At 41.5% G+C, this 18,491-nt stretch overlaps 1 protein-coding gene across 1 annotated transcript in view; it reads left to right on the top strand.

Annotated features, from left to right (window-relative positions):
- The window catches only part of tpcn3 (two pore segment channel 3), a 143,809-nt gene that overhangs the window by 29,192 nt on the left and 96,126 nt on the right, over window positions 1–18,491 (top strand). The window contains exon 3 of the mRNA XM_028820525.2: window positions 11,843–11,957. Within this exon, the coding sequence (XP_028676358.2) occupies window positions 11,843–11,957 (115 nt within the window). The remainder of the gene's footprint in view (window positions 1–11,842; window positions 11,958–18,491) is intronic.

Raw genomic sequence — 18,491 nt, 5'->3', positions numbered from 1 at the left:
TTAAAGCATAAATAGGGATCACTTCACTGACATGTGAGCAAGCCACGGTACAACTGTGAGACACGCAGCACTCGCCGGCTACAACGTAACAATAATAATTTCCGGAACGTGCTGTTACGTTGTCATTCATTTTACCCACTGTCTTTCTTTCATTCATATGTTATGTAGGCACGTAACTTTTATCTTCGGCAATCTCATTCTCTAACCAGGTCTCAGGAGCTAACCAGCGTAACACTGTCCACCACCCCTTTCGTTATTCCGGCACATTGTTGACATCCGTGAGTAAAAACAACGTACTAAACTGAAAGGTGGTCTACGCATGCGTGGAATTCGCGGACAAACAACGATCGAGATCCAAATGAAGATTATATATAAAGATTAGTTAATTTAAAGCACAACAATTTGTTTAGTTTGAATGTCTGTGTTTTGAGGTGTGACTGCAGTACTACAGTCTTCTGTAGTATAAGCCTGGAGGAGATTCTTAATGCAATGCCTATGTTTTAGCTGTCTCTCGACTGCCATCTAGTGCTTCTTCTTCTAATTAATTCGCGGACAAACAAAGATCAAGATCCAAATGAAGATTATATATAGAGATATTTGCCATTAATAAAGCTGTAGTGAATGAGTTATTCCCCCAGGGGGCGCGCTTTAAGCCAGCTGCCTCTTGTGCCATGTTGTGTGATCTGCATGTCGTGCTGTGCGTTGATCATTTAAAAGCCTGTAGAGCAGCTGTCCTTTTGTGTCACTTCCTTGTCTTGTGGGACGTTAAAGTGTCTCCAAGAAATTGTTTGTAAGTAGGGCGTGATGTGAAAAAGTTACCGTCTCATGGGTCTTGCTTCCTAAGGTTGTAATGACTAGTCTCGTGTGACGTCAAAGTGTCTGTCTGAGATGATCGATGCCTCGACCCAAAATTTATATATATATATATATATATATATATATATATATATATATATATATATATATATATATATATATATATATATAACATATATATATATATATATATATATATAACATATATATATATATATATATATATATATATATATCTTTCTCTATATTATATAGATAGATAGATAGAGATATAGATAGATAGATATATCCATCCATCCATCCATCCTCTTCCGCTTATCCGAGGTCGGGTCGCGGGGGCAGCAGCTTGAGCAGAGATGCCCAGACTTCCCTCTTCCCGGCCACTTCTTCTAGCTCTTCCGGGAGAATCCCAAGGCGTTCCCAGGCCAGCCGGGATACATAGTCCCTCCAGCGTGTCCTGGGTCTTCCCCTGGGTCTCCTCCTGGTTGGACGTGCCCGTAACACCTCACCTCCTGATCCGATACCCGAGCCACCTCATCTGACTCCTCTCGATGCGGAGGAGCAGCGGCTCTACTCTGAGCCCCTCCCTGATGACTGAGCTTCTCACCCTATCTTTAAGGGAGAGCCCAGACACCCTGCGGAGGAAACTCATTTCAGCAGCTTGTATTCACGATCTCGTTCTTTCGGTCACTACCCATAGCTCATGACCATAGGTGAGGGTAGGAACATAGATCAACTAGATAGATATATAATATAGATATATATAGATATTATTGTGGCACATGGATAGAGCTCTTGCCCACCTGGACACCTGGAAGATGGAACGATCAGGAGAGAGGCAATACCTCCCCTGGGACACGAGAGGGCTTCGGTTTGCATCAGGGCCACGCCACCGGATCTTGGAAGCTCAACCCTGTTGGGGACCGTGGCCACCACCAAGGGGTACCTGGACAGTCCCGAAGCCCTGGACTGCAGCACTTCCTCCACACCAGGAAGTGCTGCCAGAAGATTGTCAGAAAACACCTGGAGCACATCTGGGTGAACTATAAAAGGGGCCGCCTCATTCCATTCAAGAAGTCGGGAGGTGGAGGACAGAGCACTGTTGAACGCTGATTAGGCTCTACAGTGCTGGTTTTTGCTTTAACACACTCAGTCCCACCTATAGTGATTTCTCAAATCCATTCAAGTGCAAAGTGGAATTTCAGAAAGACACTGAAGGTTGGCCTTCTCGGCATCTTGTGGTCAACTTTTTTTGTTAGGTCTGACTTCTCTTATTCTTATCTTTACCCACCCCTGAGTGTCAATAGCTGTAGTCAGTTTTGTTATTCTGTCCAGTTACTTAAGCCATTACACAGTGTTTCCTCAAAAGGCCAAACCCATGTAACTATTGGCGAGTAAATTTAACGTGCATCATAAATAAATTAATGGAAGTAATTAGTAAGGGAAAGATTGAGCAGCACATGTCTAGAAAAGGAGTTTTAGCAAATTGTCAATATGGGTTCAGACAAGGAAGGTTGTGTTTCACTATTATTCTAGAATTCTGTGAGGAGGTAACGAAAGCATAAGGTCAGTCAGAAAGGTGCATTGGATATTATTTATCTTGATTTTCAGAAGGCTTTTGATAAGGCACCATATGAAAACTTAGTGATCAAACTAAAAGAAGTGAACATTCAGGGTGCAGTCTGTAGGTGTTTACTAGCTTGGCTCGAACACAGGTAACAACTGGGATTCTTTTTCAGAATGACGTGATGTTAAAAGTGGTTACCCTCAGGGTTCAGTGCTAGGGCCGCTGCTCTTTTTAATATTAACATAAACTATCCAGACAAGAACATAATCAACTAGCCGTCTCCTGTGGCTCCACCCACATAGCAGTGCAACAGGACAGTGAAGAGGGCCTTGCCTGGCTCCCTACTCCTGACGTCACGCTTCCTTCTCCTCTCGGCCCGCAGCCTCTGTCTCAGATTAGTGTGAATATATCGCTCCTACAAGCGAACTATGATTGATATGCGATTAGGGAAGTTGCAAAATCAGCCGGAATATTCAAGCAAATTATAGAAAAAAAACAGATTTAAATCCGTTAAGTAGTTCTGTCGTTGTGGTGTTATGGGTCCACAGCTCTCCCAGCAAAGGCCAGTTCGTTTTTAAATGAATAATCACCGCGCTCGTGGCTTAGCAAGGGGGCGTGGTGGCTGAAGCAAGGTGTGGGTGTTTCTCACCTAAGTGCACAGGTGAGGGACTGCCTATATCCGTGATTGTTCCTGTGGGTAATGCGCTGTAGCTGCCATGTCCTCTCTGCATATATAGAGAAGCCCGAGATGGTTAGGGGGAGGAAAAAGAAAGAACAAAAAAGAGAAAGGAGAAGGAAACAGGGGTGGCAGAAGGAAGTCGGAAGAAAGGCGGCAGGAAGGCTAGAAAGCTGGTGCGGATGAGCGCGCGAGTGCTCGCAGGCAGCTGTGTGGAAGCCTGGGTGTTAGGCCGACACCCAGGAGTCGTAGTAGTGGTCGCTCCCGCTGAGTGAACGAGTAGCGGGGGTGACCAGTGAAGGGCGACTGGCCGTGTAAGGCCAAGAAGGCAGCAGGAGTCGGGAGGCTTGGAATTAGAAGTCCCAAAGTGAACATCCTGGCCCTTGGGATTAAAGCCAAGTCTCGATCGGGAGAGCGGAACCGAAGCCAGGGATCGGGGAGCATCCAGCTCAGTCATGTGGAGAGAAGGCCAGCTGCAGAAAGGGCAACTCTCCTGTTGCGTGGCCCAGATGGGAGAAGCAGGAGAGCTGCCAGGTAAAAGACACCGGGCTTTAGATTGGTTTTAAAGAGACTGCCTTCAGCATTGTTTTAACCTCGTTTTAAAGGAATGTTCTATTTATTGATTTTAATCTCCCCGTTTCATTAAATGGATTATTTATTTATTTAACATTGCATTACTGCACTTTACTTTGAACATTGTTGCACTTTGTTTTCGTTGACTTGTTTGAATAAAAGCACTTAGCACTTTTATACATCATCCCCTTGCTCACTGTTTATTGCCTCACTGTCTAGCTCATCGGTGACATTACCGACGGTGTTGGGTTCGAGGGCTCCCTAACAGATGAGGGGAGCATGGAGCCAAACCCGCATCGTCACAGTCGTTCGTTAGCGAAGCGGAGGTATGGTACACGCCCCGAGGCTGGTGCATGAGTAAGGAGGTCTTCGCCCCCCTTATCTCGGCCCGCTACGTGTCTCTTGGATTTGTGCAAATAAATTGGCACAGCAAGCAAACTATGATACATAGTGCAATGACAGAAGTCGCAAAAGCATATATATATATATATATATATATATATATATATATATATATATATATATATATATAATAGAGAGAGAGAGAAGCTGGTTACGTTTGCAGATGATACCAAAAGAAATGGAAGGGCAGATAATGTAGAATGAGCTAAATTGTTACACCGGGTCTTGGAAAGCATACAGACTTGGGCATTTTTGTGGCACATGTGAAATTTAATTTAAGTCAATGTAGTGTTACATGTAGGAGTAAAAATTTTTGATTTAATTTGAATACATAGTGGAAGGTCTGCAAACCTGAAAGTGCGCTAATGAGAATGGACCTGGGAGTAGTAGTCGACACACCACTATCTTCATCCAGACAATGTGCAGAAGTGATCACAAAAGCTAATAGGATGTTATGTTATATAGCATCCATGATGTGTGGAGTACAAGTCTAGGGAGGTTATGGAGTTCTTAGTACTATGTTCAGTTTTTAGTGAAAGTCGAGAAGAGCAACTAGGCTGAGAGGTCTGAGCTATTAGGAGATGCTGAAGGAGTTAAACCTTTTCCGTTTTAACTCTTTTAGAATAGAATAGAATGCCTTTTATTGTCACTATACACATGTACAATGAGATTAAAAGCAGCTCCTCCAGTGCAGATATATATGTAGAACCCAACAAATAAATAAATAAATGGTGCAAAAAGTTGATGCACAGTTGATGGATAGAAGGAAGTCCAGGGGTTGGGGGGTTAGTCTATGTAGTCAGTGCATGTGTGAGTTTAGAATGGTTATGGCTTTTGGGGAAAAAACTGTTCTTGAGTCTGTTTGTCCTTGTTGTGATGCACCTGTAGCGCCTCCCTGAGGGCAACAGGTCAAATAGATCAGAGCCAGGGTGGGAGCTGTCCTTGATGATGTTTTTTGCACTGCTGAGGCAGCAGGAGGTATAAATGTCCATCAGGGAGGGGAGAAGGCAGGCGATGATCTTCTGTGCTGCCTTTACTACTCGCTGAAGCCTCTCCCTGTCTGAAATGGTGCAGCTGCCATACCATACTGTGATACAGTACGTCAGCAGGCTCTCGATGGACGAGCGGTAGAAGGTCAGTAGCAGGTTGGAGTCCAGGTTGTGCTTTCTGAGGGCGGATGTTGACTTTTGTCAACAGGAGGGGATGAGGGTGATAATCAGCTGTAAACGATGACAAAACCTACCATTACGTTTTAGTCTGACTCTCTTTGCTAGAAGGAAAGGTAGCTTGGTTGGTCTGACCGAGATTCCCTGTGCTCACGTGAGTAGTGAAGAGCAAACAACAATAAAAATGGTATCATCATCTGGCGAGAGATCGAAGTGAAACTACTCCGTGGACATCATTTTGCATATTATCACTGAATTGGACTCTGACTTGTTGGACTCCGATTTTGATGCAAGTGTTCTGGAGATCGAGATCAAAAACAAAAGTGAGGTACCCGCATCAGCTGATCGGTCCCCAGCTGATTGAGGTGCTGAACATGTTCTTGTAGCTGATGCACATATGGCAATATTCGCCCCTGCAAACAAGATTGCATTTCACCGCGACCGTGATTGCCACTGCCGCCAAAGCCTCCCGCCATGCTAAGATAACAGCCTGCCACTCATCCCTGCCAGCCGTCATGCTGCCCGTGAGTGGCACGAGCCACAGCAGACAGTAAGCTGGTGGCCACAGCACACAGCAACAGACATTTTATGTTGATTTACATCTGAAGCTGTTGCTTTGTATGCTTTTCAGAAAACTGCATTTTTTGGAAGAAATATTCAGCCCTCAAAGAGTTAAGCAAACAGATTAAGAGGGGACATGATTGAAGTTTTTTTTTATAATTATCATAAAAAGAATTAGTACAGTAGATCCCAGTTGTTACTTTATGATACATTTCGCAACAAGAACACAGAGACACATTTGGAAACTTGTTAAAGACAGATTTTACACAAATATTGGAAGGTTTTTCTTCAGGCAGAGAACCATAAAGGCATGAAATAAATTTGCAAGTACTGTGGTGGTGATGTGGACTTTAGGGACCTTCAGATCTGAGCTTGATGTTATTTTTGGACAATCTAGATGAATAGAATGGGCAAACTCATTGGTCTGCACTGCCTGTTCTCGTCACAACATTTCAAATGTTGAATTTATCTGTGGAGTTTGCATGTGCTCTCTTTGTCTGTGTGGAGTTTTTCTTTTTTTTTTTCCTGCATATTCATTCATGTCGGGTTAATTTTGCTTCTTTAACTTTGACTGAGTGGATGTAGCCTGTTATGGACCGCTGTCCTGTCCAGGCCCTTCTGCCTTCTCATCGACTCTTCTAGCATTTAGCCCATTGTGACCCTGAACTGAATTTAGAGTGATCATTAATAATTAGTAAAATATAGTGTGTATTTATGTAATGAGCTTTATAAAGCTTTAAATGGGTTCTGTAGTCAGGCCTGCCGTTTGAGCAAGTGTGCTTTCTAATTCAGCGTTGGCGTCTGTCTTTCCCTCAACACTAGCAGGTAGGCTGTAAGTCTCCAAATTCTATTAGTGCACTGAACAAGATTTAATGGGTGGGTGAATGACATAAATACAATACATAGTTGAGGTCAAATAAAAAGCAAAAACAAAAATGGATAAAAATCTGTGGAAATTGAAACTATTTATTATTTGCTAAAGAAGCATTGCATTCTGCTGTTTATTTTATTACAGTTTTCCTTCTTTGGTACTCATTCCATTTTGTATTCAAAGCCCGACCACCTACACATATCAAAAACAATGAGCCTGGTTACGTTTGCTCCGATGCTTCACAATGACTCACTTTTATTTTTTCCTATGGCATCTCTGTGTTATTCTGAATTTTATGCTAATATAAGTAGTAGTCTACTGTATAATTCATCTAAAGTGTACTGGAGGCCCCAGAGTATGCCTAAGAGTGATGTGTCAACATGCAACATTTGCTTTGATACAGTATGAATATTTCAAATTTCTTCTCTCTCTCTCTTGAAAATTTTAATAATCTATTATTGTGTAACTAGCCAACCCGCGGCGTAGCATACGCCGCATAATCATGCCGCTTTTTTAATGATTTTTAAGCACAGGGAAAAAAAATGAACATTTGAAAAATCCATAATTTAATAAACCACCAAGAAAAGTAACATTGCAACAATGCACGCTACGAACCAACATACAATCATCGTTCAGTATGCACTGCCTGCTCATGTGCCCACCCCCAACTCCTCACCTGAGTCGCTTTCATCTGTGTACAGTCCACATGCACCTGTGAGTCACGTTGTCTTTTCATTGTTCTTTGCGGTTCCGGCTGCTTTTCAATATATAATCCACCTAATCACCCGACCATGGTAGTATCGGGGGGGGGGGGCAGGGGGGGTTTCGGAAGGTGTCGGGGAGGGGGGGGGTGTGTGTGGGGGATTGTGTACAAAGGGCAGGGACGTAATCAGTGCGAGCGTATGACCCGCACTTACTGGGAATTCCTCGTTCGTGGGGAACAATTGCAAGCCCCAGTTTCCAGCACGAATGAGGTTCAACGGCTTACCCACCTCTCCCGGCACTGGGTAGACACACGTTGATCCATTCAGTGTAGTGCACGTGCAGTACCGGACATCCAAGGGCATCACAGACCTGTTAATGCTCAATCTCACGTGGCTGAAAGCCACTTGTCCCTCTAAGAAGTTGGACGCTGACCACTCTTGGGTCGAGTAACTATTTAGCAGGCGGGAGTCTCGTTCGTTTTCTGAATTAACCAGACAAATCGCTCCACCAACTAAGAACAGCCATGCACCACCACCCACAGAATCGAGAAAGAGCTATCAATCTGTCAATCCTCTCCGTGTCCGGACCGGGTGAGGTTTCCTGTGTTGAATCAAATTAAGCGAAAGGCTCCATACCTGGTGGTGCCCTTCCGTCAATTCCTTTAAGTTTCAGCTTTGCAACCATACTCTCCCCCCACCAAGGAACCCAAACACTTTGGCTTCCCAGTTGGCCGCCCGGTGGGTCATGGGAATGACGCCGCCGGATCACCTGTCGGCATCGTTTATGGTCGGAACTACGACAGTATGTGACCGTCTTCGAACCTCCGACTTTCGTTCTTCATTAATGAAAATATTCTTGGCAAATGCTTTCGCTCTCGCTCGAATTGTTGTCGGGCGCGTGCCATGGTCGGCTGCTTAGTGAATTGTTGGTGGGCGGGTCTCTGTGAGTTGTCATTGTATCCCATGGTCTTAGCATTGGTGGGCGGGTCTCTGTGAGTTGGTGGGCGTGGCTATGCTGTGCGTATCCCATGGTTGTCTTGCTTGTTCTGTCGGGTTAGTGAATTATATATATAGATTCTGTATGTTGCATACTTTGTGACTGCCATTGCTGCTTCTGGTGCAAAGAGAAGGACCTGGAATTGACCATTGCCAAGACAAAGGAGTACCAGGGATCCTCTGAAATTAGTCAAAATCATGATTGTGGTGGTGCAGACCTAGGAACAACTGGGGGTCTGTCTAAACCAGTACTGGAAGGTCCCAGTGGCAGCAGGTTTTTATTCTAACCCTTTTTATAATTTGTCACCTGTTTTTGCTGCTAATTAACTTCTTTGGAATTCATTTTAGTTGACTTGCTCTTGAAGACTCAGTCCCCTTAATTATTTCTTGTTCCTTAATTAGCAACCAAATAATAAAATGAACCAAAACATGACCAGTAAACTGTGACCATCATACAATATCTGAAAATAAAAAGGATGGAGGTTTCAGGAATGTTTATTTGCTCAGATCCCTAAAACATTTGAACAGAGCTCTTAAAAAGTAAAGAGAAAATCAACAATTTTGAAAATGTCTGCTATTGCACAATGAGAGCAGCAACAAGCCATGGAGTTAAAAAAAAAAAACAGATTTAATTAACAAGAAGACTCGGCGCCTAATTAAGCAGCTGGTTGGAGTTTGAGGCCCTGACTTAGTTGGCCTTCTGTTGGCTCACTCACTTCACATTTCATTTCTGTTTGGGTGCCATTTAAGGAAAGAAATGAAGCAATTCAGAGGAACGATGAAGACATTCAGGGAAACAAATCTTAAAAAACAAGTCAATTAAATTAATTCAAAAGAAGTTAATTAACAGCAAAAACAGGTCACTAATTAAGGAAAGGGTTGGAATGAAAAACTGCAGCCACTGCAGCCCTTGAGGACCGGAGTTGGAGACCCCTGGTCTAAACAATAGACTGCATTGGCGGATTAGCAAACACTTTTAATTATCCCACATGTCTTACAACGTACATTACAAACCCAGCAAAGGGACAATTAAAGTTTTACAGTTGCCAATAATTTGTTTTTGGTCATTTCATTTATGGTGGATTGACTATTATGAGCACCAGACCCAATACAATAGGCAGTTCAGTGATCTCTGGTTTTTGGTATTTGATGCATATATTGTACAGTAACCCCTCCTCCATCGTGGGGGTTGCGTTCCAGAGCCACCCACAAAATAAGAAAATCCGCGAAGTAGAAACCATATGTTCATGTGGTTATTTTTATATATTTTAAGCCCTTATAAACTCTCCCACACTATTATAAACATTTCACGCACAATTATACAGCATAAACTCTTTGTATTCTCTTAGATATTAAGTAAGATTCGTTGAAATTATGTATGTAAACACAGTTTACATACAGTAAAACCTAAATATTATTTTAAAGATATCGAGCGTCTCCGATATCACATATGTTACAGCCATTCATGACAGACAGGCCACCAGCAATAAATACGTACAATGCAAGAAAAATTGTATACAATAAAATGTGTGTACAGTGACACTAAACTATGTACATGTAATAAGTACTGTACGTAAATAATTAATTATGGTTACTCACCAACAATGACACGACGACTTGTCCGATAACGATGAGTTTAATTTTACTGCACAACAAAGGATAGCGTTACAGCTCTTCTAAAGGAGCCTCTTCAGGCGACTGTGTAGCACCGCCGTTGTTCTTCTTCCATCACTCTTCAATCCAAATCCCTAAAGCAGATTCCATCCAGACTACTGCCTTACAACATCCACTTGCAACTCATTTTGCGCCCTGATTAAAAGACACTGCGGCCGTAGATCTTATATGCTTTTCCTCCTTTTTAAATAAAAAGAATCGTGGACTCATTTATGCTGTAATGGTGTCCTGCAGCGGTGTAGCTGTTTCCTTCCTTCAACATATCCAAAACTTTTACCTTTTCTGCAATCATTTGCATCTTCTGTTGGCGCTTGTGCACGTTAATTCTGAATGAGTGAGATTAGTACTTCCTGGTTAATGCAGCACTCCGTCGCTGAGCCAATCAGCAGCACACAGGAACTTAATCGCATGCTCTGATTGGGTAGCTTCTCAGCCATCCACCAATAGCGTCCCTTGTTTCAATTCAAATGCGTCCTTTGTTTCAATTCAAATGGGCAAATCAACTGAGGAAGCACACGTACTGTAGACCACAGACATCCGCGAAGCAGTGAAAAATCTGCGATATATATTCACATATGCTTACAGTTAAAATCCGCGATGGAGTGAAGCCGCGAAAGACGAAGCGCGATATAGCGAGGGATCACTGTATTTTCTTTACTTGTTTTGTGTTTTATTATATTTTTTAAGTTTGATATTGGTTTGCTGTGCCATGAAGAAGAGGTTCTTCTACGAAATGCGTTAGCAGACCTACACTTCGCATCACATGAATGAGTCAAGAGTTCAGTGACATTTTCTCATGCTGTGCTTGTTTAGTCCTCCTGATATATTCTTTTTGATAATTGTTGTAGAAGTCTAGGAATGATCGGCTTATTTAGTGGGCTCAAACTTTTTTTTCTTTTGTTAGATTTATTTTGTATCAAATTTAATGACTGTTTATTTTTCATTTTTATACATGTTTAATGGATATTTACTCTGTATCATGTGGTATGGTTTATTGGCACCTGTAAAACTTTAACTGCATTTTTATGCATATGCATTTATACTAAAATCAACTGAAACACCAGAGGGGTGATTTCCATTGAAATAATTATGTGACTTCTACAACTGTCATATTAATGGGAGCGATTACTTATCAATTAATCATCATTTATTATATGTTTTATATTTATAATCCCCGTGACCCTGTAGTTAGGATATAGCGGGTTTGATAATGGATGGATGGCTATTTATAATCAATTTGAACCACAGCCCCAGGGTTTGATGCCCAAAGTCTTAACCACTATGCCACACTGCCTATAAAATGCTTCTATTATAGCATACGTTTTTTTATTATTATTAAGATGACTGCAATAATGGATGTAGCTGAATATTAGGGAAGTGTTCCACAAGCTTTTTAGTGTCCCATGAAGGTATCTCTGTGACATATTTAAGCTCAATCTTCAGAGCGGTGGGTTGGGGGGTCCACCTTGATGATTTGAGCGTGATTGTCATAGTTGTGGTGGGTTTGAGCATGATCGTCAGAGTGCCAAACCACTTGTGACCTCCTGCGACACAATAATATTATAAACAACAGCAACTTGCAACCCAGTGGTTGAGAAATGCTGTATTAGAGCAAAAGCAAGTATTTAAAAAAAATAACCTCTAAACACAAAAAGTAATTGCTTGGTTAACAAATTTAAATTTCATTGGATGGCCATATCTTTGGTCCTGAAGTTGAGTTTTTGATGTCACTCAAACACAGTGGTAAGGTTGAGGTTGTGCTTCTACTGTATCCTTGTCAAATTTATTTTCAGGGTGAACTCATAAATTTTCCATCTGTTCTTTTTGTTTTTTCAGGCTCTACAAGCTGTACAATCACTGGGCAATGCGCACCATCACATATACCTTTATTATTGTGGATCTTGCACTTGCCTTGTTCGAGGAACCTGCAGTTTTCCTGTTGCCTATATGGGTAAGCAATAAGCTCCAAATGGCTGTGGCACGGAGGTGCCTTCATATTCTGCTTTAGATGTATTTCCAGGGCACTCTTTAAACCATTTCCTTTAGTCAGGAATGCATACCAAAAAGACCTATATCCCATCCATCCATCCATTATCCAACCCTCTACAGTAATCCCTCCTCCATCACGGGGGTTGCGTTCCAGAGCCACCCGCGAAATAAGAAAATCCGCGAAGTAGAAACCATATGTTTATATGGTTATTTTTATATTGTCATGTTTGGGTCACAGATTTGCGCAGAAACACAGGAGGTTGTAGAGAGACAGGAACGTTATTCAAACACTGCAAACAAACATTTGTCTCTTTTTCAAAAGTTTAAACTGTGCTCCATGACAAGACAGAGATGACAGTTCCGTCTCACAATTAAAAGAATGCAAACATATCTTCCTCTTCAAAGGAGTGCGCGTCAGGAGCACAGACTGTCAGAAAGACAGAGGAAAGCAAACAAATCAATAGGGCTGTTTGGCTTTTAAGTATGCGAAGCACCATGCAGCATGTCGCTTCAGGAAGCAGCTGCACAGAAGGTAGCAACGTGAAGATAATCTTTCAGCATTTTTAGACGAGCGTCCGTATCGTCTAGGTGTGCGAACAGCCCCCCTGCTCAATCCCCCTACGTCAGGATCAGAAAAAGTCAGCGCAAGAGAGAGAGAGAAAAGTAAGTTGGGTAGCTTCTCAGCCATCTGCCAATAGCGTCCCTTGTATGAAATCAACTGGGCAAACCAACTGAGGAAGCATGTACCAGAAATTAAAAGACCCATTGTCCACAGAAATCCGCGAACCAGCAAAAAATCCGCGATATATATTTAAATATGCTTGCATATAAAATCCGCGATAGAGTGAAGCCGTGAAAGGCGAAGTGCGATATAGCAAGGGATTACTGTATATCCTATCTACAACAATCTCAGTCAACACAGGGCGCAAGGCAGGAAACAAACCCTGGGCAGGGTGCCAGCCCACTGCAGGGCACACACACACACCCACACACCAAGCACAATTTTTTTAGAATCACCAATGCACCTAACCTGCACGTCTTTGGACTGTGGGAGGAAACCGGAGCGCCCGGAGGAAACCCATGCAGACATGGAGAGTACATACAAACTCCACGCAGGGAGGACCCGGGAAGCGAACCCAGGTCTCCTAACTGCGAAGCAGCAATGCTACCACTGCGCCACTGTGCCGTCCCAGTCCTATATCCCTTTGACCCTAAATCCCATGCCTCCCCATGGTGATTACATGTCTACATGTGCTGAATATGCTCTGTGAAGGAAGAGACTGGGTCTCCCCTGGCTGGCTGGCCTTTCCCCCTGTCATCACCAGTTCTTTCAAATGAAACACAGACCACCACTGGTCCATTTTGGATGTTCCATGTCTGGAATGAAACTTCCTGTGTTGTGCCAATCTCACATAATCTCTTTAACAATCTAGTGCTGTCAGAATAATCTCTTTCATAGCCCCTAAGAAACACAAGGCAGTTATCCACGTTATATTCCAATGGATACTTCTTTTTGGGTGTAGATAGCCCTCAAATGACTGTGGACCTCTCTCACCACAAGTACCGGTCCTTTCTCCCAAACACAGGAGACACCCCTTTGTGATGGTTTAACCACACCATTCTTGAAGTGGTCACGTCTGCTAACAAATTGCACAGAGTATCAGGATTGCATCCTACTGTTTTCTTATTGTAGAAGCCTTTAACCCTAGTGCCCTGTCTCTGTACATGTAATATTTATATTGCATAGCACCATAACTTTGCATATATTTAATACTAGCTGAAATACCCATTGTTGCCCAGGAGGAAAATAAAGTTTGTTTTTTTAAATTGTTTGAGGAAAAATATAATTAAAAAAAAAACACAACTTTAAAAATAAAAATAAATTAACAAACAATTAGACTCACTAATGTGCTTGTGTTGTTTACTGAAGTGCGGTCTATACTTTACCTTCGATTTTGATAATTTAATTAAATTAGTTTTTTGATTAGGAACGTATTAAAAAAAACTTCCTATTACTTTTTTACGAAAAAAATTGTAACTCCAACACGTTAGCTATGATGCTGCAAAACAAATGACATTTTGTTTATTAATGAATAAACAAAAATCGCAAATCCACAAAATAAATATATGATGTTCATGGTAGATAAAAGAAAATTGCTTACTTGTATATAATACAGTGGCGGACGGTGCATTTCACACCTAGGCCTTCAGTAGTGGTCCGTCTGAATCAACCCACCCCTCAAAATCTAATTTATGGTTATAAAAACCTTCTTAATATGCAGAAATACAGTATAAAGAGCCATTGCATCGCAGATAGATAACTCCTGTAGCCACAATAAATGCCTTTATTGAATAGACAAACCAGAGGTGAACAAGTTCCTTTCTACTGCAGCTACAGCCCGCAACACACATAAAAAACATCAATAATAACTCATAAACTTGCAATATTATTTAGGAAAATCGCAACATTTTACTCACCTAAAATTCGGATTATTTGTAAACAAAATCCATCCTCCTCTCTTTCCTCAAAAACAGTTCAATTACTCTGTCGTACAGATTATCCGTGCGCTTCAGTTCCATCACGAAGTCCCTTTCTATCACCATCGAAGCTAATGCTGAAAGTCGAAGTTTTAATTCGCTTTAGGGCTGAAAATGTCCTCTCGACAGAAGCAGTGGACACGGGAATGGTCACCGCCAAACATACCAATGTGTACAGCTGCCCCATGATGCTCTCATTCAGATTTTTATATTACACCATCCTATCCGATCAACGGGTCTGAATACGGTGACGTTGCCGTATGCCTGCTAGAGGGCCCGAGTGAAACCAACTCAAAATCTGATTGGTTGAAGCAACAGTTTAATCGACATTTATTTTGTGTTAGAGGGCCTGCAGAACGGATTGTGAAGGCCTCCTGGCAGACTTCTTTGACTTTGACCCTGCCTGGCAACAAATGATGGCTGAAATGTGATTGGTTAAATGCTTTAATACGAAAATACATGTCTGGAAGCAGGCTCAGCACAACCATCGGAAAAGCTATGAAAGGAAGCGGACAGACTATTTGGAATTATTTAATAAGTATTCATGGACAAAATATAATTAACATCAGTTTGTGATTTAGATATTTTGTAGGCCAGAAGAGAAGGCCTTGCAGGCCGTGACGGCCCACCACTGATATAATATAATAGATAGCCAATATTATTCAAAATATAATCATGGAATACGTTCAAGTTAGTGTAAATATGATGGGAAAGCGAAGCCTTTTTTAATGTTTTTTGACACATTAATTTTTGTTTTCTGGTGTAGTAATGTTTTTACATGCAGAATTTTTGACGAGAAAAAAAAAGTCAATTAAATTAATATTATTATTAGATTGATTTAATTCTATTACCACTACAACATTGTTACAATAAGATTAATGCAAGGTGAAAATATAGTTAACAAAAATAAACACTAAATGACAAACAAATAATACTACAGATTTTTCATGATAAACTGTCGGTTGCTTTTACGGAGCACACCAGAAACTTTCCGAGTGTCATCTGATTGATAACATACTGTACATACAAGACCACAAGATTGTTAACAGTCTGCTTTATATATAAGATATAGGGTATTTATTTAAATTCATGAATTCAGTCATTCATAGCCACTCTCCAAAAAAAATGCTCAGATTTTCTTTCTGAAACAGAACTTTAATCAAAGAATGTTATATGCTAGAATTAATTTCATCCTCAAGATGGTTTACTTACCTCGGCAGCGACCTGTCTCTGATGACTCTTCCTGTGAAGTCAGTAGACAGATTGGGAGATCGTGGGGGGTCATGAGGTCACTGGAAATGGGTGTGTGGCGCTCCCAATATCTGTGCAAAAGGGCGAAGGTCCAAGTCTTTAGAGTCCTTCTGCTCCCTGTTTACTATACGGTTGCGAGACATGGAGGCTGTCCAGTGACCTGAGATGAAGAATGGACTCCTTTGGTACTGTGTCTCTTCAGAGAATCCTTGGGTACCTCTGGTTTGACTTTGTGTTGCTCAAAGAGTCCCAAATGAGGCACATTACCTGCATTGTGAGGATGCGTCAATTATGGCACTACGGTCGTGTGACGCAATCCACAGGATCCTCATTGTTGAGGACCCAAGTGGCTGGACCAGGCCAAGGGGATGCCCACGTTAACACCTGGCTGTGGCACATAGATGGATGGGACCGCGTGTCTGCCGGGGGGGTTGTTAACCAGGATCCCGTGATGTTTCATCATGTGGTGGGTGTGGCAATGCTCTATACCAGTGCATGGTCCCCAACCTTACCTGACCTGACCTGATGGGCTTTTTGACTAGTGTAGCATTTGCTTATCCCCAAGTATTATTTAAGTGAGTACTATAATATTTCATACTGTAACTCGAAGAGGTTTCGATAGTATTTTATCATTCAGTGGAGTTGCTTTTGAGTGACATGTTAGAGGAGTACCTGAGTACGCATAATGGTGTATTTTCACTTGACGGCAATGTGAGAAAGTACCATCTGCTCCAGCCATGATAGCTTCTGCCTCTTGGCAACCCAGTACAGGAGACAGATTGACAAAAGGATGTTTAAACCGTATAGTTACTATTGTTATTAATGTTTGGGGTTAGGGTTAACTGATTTACACTTAGGTATATTTTACAGTATTTCCAAACATTTAGTTTATTGCACAGTAATTGGACGTAGTTGTCAGCAGTTTAATATTACTCTATTGAATGTTCTTGCATGTATACCTCTCTCAGCAGTTCTGTTCTGTAATACTCTGACCTTGCTCTGTACAGCATTGTGCCTCAATAATGTTATATATAGACAGGTCCATAAGTATTTGGACAGTGACACAATTTTTGAAACCGTGGCTCTGTACGCTACCACAGTAGATTAGAAATACAGTAATTATGTTATTGAAGTGTAGACTTTCAGCTTTAATTTAAGGGCTGAACTAAAAATATCGTATGAGACGTTTAGGAATGACAGATATTTTTATACTTTTGGACAAACTAACAATCATAAATGATCATTTTCAATATTTGGTTGAAAATACTTTACAGTCAATGACTGCCTGAAGTCCAGAAACTTTGGCCTTTTCCATGTGCCGGGTTTCCACCCTAGTGATACTTAGCCAGGCCTTTGTCTTCATTTGCTGCTTGTTCATTGGACTTTCTGCCATCAGTTTTCTCTTCAGCAAATGAAATGCATGTCCAGTTGGGTTGAGGTCAGTTGATTGACTTGGCATTTGGAAGAATATTTCACTACTTTGACTGGAAAAGCACTTGATTTGCTGCCACAGTATGTTTTGACACATTGTCCATCTGTACTCTGAATGATCGGTTTTGCAGCATTTGGCTGAATCTGAGCAGACAGTAGAGCCCTGGACACTTCAGAATTCATTCAGCAGTCATATCCTCAATAAACACCAGTGATCAACTTCCATTGGCAGTCAAGCATGGCCATAAAACTGCCTCCACCATGTTTTACAGATGATGTGGTATTCATCTGCTCATGGGCCATTTCTTCTCTTCTCCATACTCTTCTCTTTCCAACATTATGTATTTATTGATCTTAGTTTCCTTTGTACAAAGAACTGGGCAGGCTTTTAAAAAATGTTTTTTGGCAAAGTCTAATCTTCCTATGCTTGAGGTTTACCAGTAGGTTGCACAGGAAGTCTGCAATCATTCAGCACAGTTGTCTTCTGTGGTTCACCAGACATCCTGATGTTGCTTAATTTACCAATGTGTTATTTCTTTTTAAGAATGTACCAGATGGTTGATCTGACGACTCCATTTTTCTGCTATCTCTCTAAAGGGTTTGTTTTGGTTTCTCAGCCTAATGATGGCCTGTTTTTACTTGCATGGACAGCTCTTTGGACCTCATATTGAGAGTTCACATTGACAGCTTCCAAATGCAAATTCCACACTTGGAATCAATTCCAGACCTTTTACCTGCTTACTAGTTAATGAAATAATGAGGGACCTGCTCTCACCTGGCTATGGAACAACTTGTCAGACAAATGTCCAAATACTTTTGAGACCCCTAGAAATGGAGGGGTTATGCAGAAGAATGGCTATCATTCCTAAACGGCTCATATGATAGTTTTAGTAAACCCACTGAATTAAAGATTAAAGTCTACAATACAATATCATACAATTTATTTTTGTATGGGCTTTAACAGGCTCAGCCTTTTGATAGCCGCCCCAGTCTTGACTTTCTAAGAAGACAAGGAAAAACTCCCGAAAAAAACCTTTGTAGGGAAAAAAACGGAAGAAACCTTGGGAAAGGCAGTTCAAAGAGAGACCCCTTTCCAGGTAGTACACTTCAATCACATAATGATTGCTTTATTTCAAATCTATTGTGGTGGCATACAGAGCCAAAACTATGAAAATTGTGCCACTATCCAGGTACTTACTGTATGGACCTGACTGTATATTGTCATTATTGCCATCTCTACATTACAGAATACTCCTGCTCTCACTTAACAGTTTTA

Source organism: Erpetoichthys calabaricus, chromosome 15, assembly GCF_900747795.2.
Source record: "Erpetoichthys calabaricus chromosome 15, fErpCal1.3, whole genome shotgun sequence".
Classification (NCBI taxonomy): Eukaryota; Metazoa; Chordata; class Cladistia; order Polypteriformes; family Polypteridae; genus Erpetoichthys; species Erpetoichthys calabaricus.
Note: the sequence above shows the minus strand (reverse complement) of the source record. Positions and strands in the feature narration are given on the sequence as shown.